Source organism: Oncorhynchus nerka, linkage group LG17 (assembly GCF_034236695.1).
Source record: "Oncorhynchus nerka isolate Pitt River linkage group LG17, Oner_Uvic_2.0, whole genome shotgun sequence".
NCBI classification, from domain to species: Eukaryota; Metazoa; Chordata; class Actinopteri; order Salmoniformes; family Salmonidae; genus Oncorhynchus; species Oncorhynchus nerka.
This window is the reverse complement of record NC_088412.1, coordinates 3,400,764-3,405,763: the sequence shown is the minus strand read 5'-3', so window position 1 is coordinate 3,405,763 and position 5,000 is coordinate 3,400,764. Positions and strand designations below refer to the sequence as shown.

Below are 5,000 nucleotides of genomic sequence, written 5' to 3'. Positions count from 1 at the left end.
CCAAACCCACTGGCTCCATGTCATCTACAAGACCCTGCTAGGTAAAGTCCCCCCTTATCTCAGCTCGCTGGTCACCATAGCATCTCCCACCTGTAGCACACGCTCCAGCAGGTATATCTCTCTAGTCACCCCCAAAACCAATTCTTTCTTTGGCCGCCTCTCCTTCCAGTTCTCTGCTGCCAATGACTGGAACGAACTACAAAAATCTCTTAAATTGGAAACACTTATCTCCCTCACTAGCTTTAAGCACCAACTGTCAGAGCATCTTACAGATTACTGCACCTGTACATAGCCCACCTATAATTTAGCCCAAACAACTACCTCTTTCCCAACTGTATTTAATTAATTTATTTATTTTGCTCCTTTGCACCCCATTATTTTTATTTCTACTTTGCACATTCTTCCATTGCAAAACTACCATTCCAGTGTTTTACTTGCTATATTGTATTTACTTTGCCACCATGGCCTTTTTTGCCTTTACCTCCCTTCTCACCTCATTTGCTCACATTGTATATAGACTTGTTTATTCTGTATTATTGACTGTATGTTTGTTTTACTCCATGTGTAACTCTGTGTCGTTGTATGTGTCGAACTGCTTTGCTTTATCTTGGCCAGGTCGCAATTGTAAATGAGAACTTGTTCTCAACTTGCTTACCTGGTTAAATAAAGGTGAAATAAAAAATTTTAAAAAATGGAACTATGCTGAACAAAAATATAAACGCAATTTGCAACATTTTCAACGATTTTACTGAGTTGCAGTTCATGTAAGGAAATCAGTCAGTTGGGTTGTCGTGGTTACACGTTGTCTGCGGTTGTGAGGCCGGTTGGACGTACTGACAAATTCTCTAAAACGACATTGGACGCGGGGTCTAGCAGAGAAATGAACATTAAAGTCTCTGGCAACAGCTGCAGGAATACAGCCAACTGCACACTCCCTCAAAACATGAGACATCTGTGACATTGTGTTGTGTGACAAAACTGCACATTTTAGAGTGGCCATTTATTGCCCCCAGCACAAGGTGCACCTGTGTAATGATCATGCTGTTTAATCAGCTTATTGATATGACAAATCAGACAGGGGGATGGATTATCTTGGCAAATGATAAAATGCTCACTAAACGAGATGGAAACAAATTTGTGCAAAAAAACATTTGAGAGAAATAAGCTTTTTGTTATTTTTATTTCAGCTCATGGGACCAACATTTTACATTTTGAGTTTATATTTTTGTTCTGTGTAGTTGGTTGGAGTCAGTTTGCGCAAAGCCTATTACATTGCAATTCTTCTTCTCCTCTTTCTTCTTCGTTTCCATTGTGTTCTTCTTCTCCTCCTCCTCCTTGTTCTTTCTTTCCTTTGTGTTCTTCTTCTCCTTCTTCTTCTTCATTTCCTTTGTTCTTCTTCTCCTCCTCCTCCTTGTTCTTTCTTTCCTTTGTGTTCTTCTTCTCCTCCTTGTTCTTTCTTTCCTTTGTGTTCTTCTTCTCCTCCTCCTTGTTCTTTCTTTCCTTTGTGTTCTTCTTCTCCTCCTCCTTGTTCTTTCTTTCCTTTGTGTTCTTCTTCTCCTTCTTCTTCTTCATTTCCTTTGTTCTTCTTCTCCTCCTCCTTGTTCTTTCTTTCCTTTGTGTTCTTCTTCTCCTCCTCCTCCTTGTTCTTTCTTTCCTTTGTGTTCTTCTTCTCCTCCTCCTCCTTGTTCTTTCTTTCCTTTGTGTTCTTCTTCTCCTCCTCCTCCTTGTTCTTTCTTTCCTTTGTGTTCTTCTTCTCCTCCTCCTCCTTGTTCTTTCTTTCCTTTGTGTTCTTCTTCTCCTCCTCCTCCTTGTTCTTTCTTTCCTTTGTTTTTCCTCTCCTCCTCTTTCTTCTTCTTTGTTTCCGTTACCTTCTTCTCCTGCTTCTGTCACTACATTTTAAAAGCTACTGGCCACTGTATATCTGCCTGAAATATGATTATTTTGATAGGTGAAACAATGTGATGTTGCTGTTTATATTGATGTTGTTGTTGTTGTCAGGATGGAATGTACGGTCTGGAGTGTCGTGGGCGTTGTGACTGTAGTCATGGCGATGGCTGTGACCACGTCACCGGCTTCTGTCGCTGCCTCGCTGGATGGACAGGTCAGTACTATGGTAGGATACAGAGACAGGTCAGTACTATGGTAGGATACAGAGAGACAGGTCAGTACTATGGTAGGATACAGAGACAGGTCAGTACTATGGTAGGATACAGAGAGACAGGTCAGTACTATGGTAGGATACAGAGACAGGTCAGTACTGTGGTAGGATACAGAGAGACAGGTCAGTACTATGGTAGGATACAGAGACAGGTCAGTACTGTGGTAGGATACAGAGACAGGTCAGTGGTGTGGTAGGATACAGAGAGACAGGTCAGTACTGTGGTAGGATACAGAGAGAGGTCAGTACTATGGTAGGATACAGAGACAGGTCAGTACTGTGGTAGGATACAGAGAGACAGGTCAGTACTATGGTAGGATACAGAGAGACAGGTCAGTACTGTGGTAGGATACAGAGAGACAGGTCAGTACTATGGTAGGATACAGAGAGACAGGTCAGTACTATGGTAGGATACAGAGACAGGTCAGTACTGTGGTAGGATACAGAGAGACAGGTCAGTACTATGGTAGGATACAGAGACAGGTCAGTACTATGGTAGGATACAGAGAGACAGGTCAGTACTATGGTAGGATACAGAGAGACAGGTCGGTACTATGGTAGGATACAGAGAGACAGGTCGGTACTGTGGTAGGATACAGAGAGACAGGTCGGTACTGTGGTAGGATACAGAGAGACAGGTCAGTACTATGGTAGGATACAGAGAGACAGGTCGGTACTATGGTAGGATACAGAGGGACAGGTCAGTACTATGGTAGGATACAGAGAGACAGGTCAGTACTGTGGTAGGATACAGAGAGAGGTCAGTACTATGGTAGGATACAGAGAGACAGGTCAGTACTATGATAGGATACAAAGAGACAGGTCAGTACTATGCTAGGATACAGAGAGACAAGTCAGTACTGTGGTAGGATACAGAGAGACAGGTCAGTACTGTGGTAGGATACAGATAGAGGTCAGTACTATGGTAGGATACAGAGAGACAGGTCGGTACTGTGGTAGGATACAGAGAGACAGGTCAGTACTGTGGTAGGATACAGAGAGACAGGTCAGTACTATGGTAGGATACAGAGAGACAGGTCAGTACTATGGTAGGATACAGAGAGACAGGTCAGTACTATGGTAGGATACAGAGAGACAGGTCAGTACTATGGTAGGATACAGAGAGACAGGTCAGTACTATGGTAGGATACAGAGAGACAGGTCAGTACTATGGTAGGATACAGAGAGACAGGTCAGTACTGTGGTAGGATACAGAGAGACAGGTCAGTACTATGGTAGGATACAGAGAGACAGGTCAGTACTGTGGTAGGATACAGAGAGAGGTCAGTACTATGGTAGGATACAGAGAGACAGGTCAGTACTATGGTAGGATACAGAGAGACAGGTCGGTACTGTGGTAGGATACAGAGAGACAGGTCGGTACTGTGGTAGGATACAGAGAGACAGGTCAGTACTATGGTAGGATACAGAGAGACAGGTCAGTACTATGGTAGGATACAGAGAGACAGGTCAGTACTGTGGTAGGATACAGAGAGACAGGTCAGTACTATGGTAGGATACAGAGAGACAGGTCAGTACTATGGTAGGATACAGAGAGACAGGTCAGTACTATGGTAGGATACAGAGAGACAGGTCAGTACTATGGTAGGATACAGAGACAGGTCAGTACTGTGGTAGGATACAGAGAGACAGGTCAGTACTATGGTAGGATACAGAGAGACAGGTCAGTACTATGGTAGGATACAGAGAGACAGGTCAGTTATATGGTAGGATACAGAGACAGGTCAGTACTGTGGTAGGATACAGAGAGACAGGTCAGTACTATGGTAGGATACAGAGACAAGTCAGTACTGTGTTAGGATACAGAGAGACAGGTCAGTACTGTGGTTGGATACAGAGAGACAGGTCAGTACTGTACTCCTAGTTGTGTCTCTGTCTCTCTCTCTCCTAGTTGTGTCTCTGTCTCTCTCTCTCCTAGTTGTGTCTCTGTCCCTCTCTCTCCTAGTTGTGTCTCTGTCTCTCTCTCTCTCCTAGTTGTGTCTCTGTCCCTCTCTCTCCTTGTTGTCACTGCTGTCTCTCTGTCTCCTAGTTGTGTCTCTGTCTCTCTCTCTCCTAGTTGTGTCTCTGTCTCTCTCTCTCTCTCTCTCCTAGTTGTGTCTCTGTCCCTCTCTCTCCTAGTTGTGTCTCTGTCTCTCTCCTAGTTGTGTCTCTGTCCCTCTCTCTCCTAGTTGTGTCTCTGTCTCTCTCTCTCTCCTAGTTGTGTCTCTGTCCCTCTCTCTCCTTGTTGTCACTGCTGTCTCTCTGTCTCCTAGTTGTGTCTCTGTCTCTCTCTCTCCTAGTTGTGTCTCTGTCTCTCTCTCTCTCTCCTAGTTGTGTCTCTGTCCCTCTCTCTCCTAGTTGTGTCTCTGTCTCTCTCTCTCTCCTAGTTGTGTCTCTGTCCCTCTCTCTCCTTGTTGTCACTGCTGTCTCTCTGTCTCCTAGTTGTGTCTCTGTCTCTCTCTCTCCTAGTTGTGTCTCTGTCTCTCTCTCTCTCTCTCTCCTAGTTCTGTCTCTGTCCCTCTCTCTCCTAGTTGTGTCTCTGTCTCTCTCCTAGTTGTGTCTCTGTCCCTCTCTCTCCTAGTTGTGTCTCTGTCCCTCTCTCCTAGTTGTGTCTCTGTCCCTCTCTCCTAGTTGTGTATCTGTCTCTCTCTCTCCTAGTTGTGTCTCTGTCTCTCTCTCTCCTAGTTGTGTCTCTGTCTCTCTCTCTCCTAGTTGTGTCTCTGCTGTCTCTCTCCTAGTTGTGTCTCTGTCTCTCTCTCTCCTAGTTGTGTCTCTGTCTCTCTCTCTCCTAGTTGTGTCTCTGCTGTCTCTCTGTCTCCTAGTTGTGTCTCTGTCTCTCTCT

The 5,000-nt window shown here is 44.6% G+C and overlaps 1 protein-coding gene across 1 annotated transcript in view; it reads left to right on the top strand.

Moving 5' to 3' along the window:
• Positions 1-5,000, top strand: part of megf11 (multiple EGF-like-domains 11) — a 496,621-nt gene that overhangs the window by 362,378 nt on the left and 129,243 nt on the right. The window contains exon 12 of the mRNA XM_065002744.1: positions 1,999-2,101. Within this exon, the coding sequence (XP_064858816.1) occupies positions 1,999-2,101 (103 nt within the window). The remainder of the gene's footprint in view (positions 1-1,998; positions 2,102-5,000) is intronic.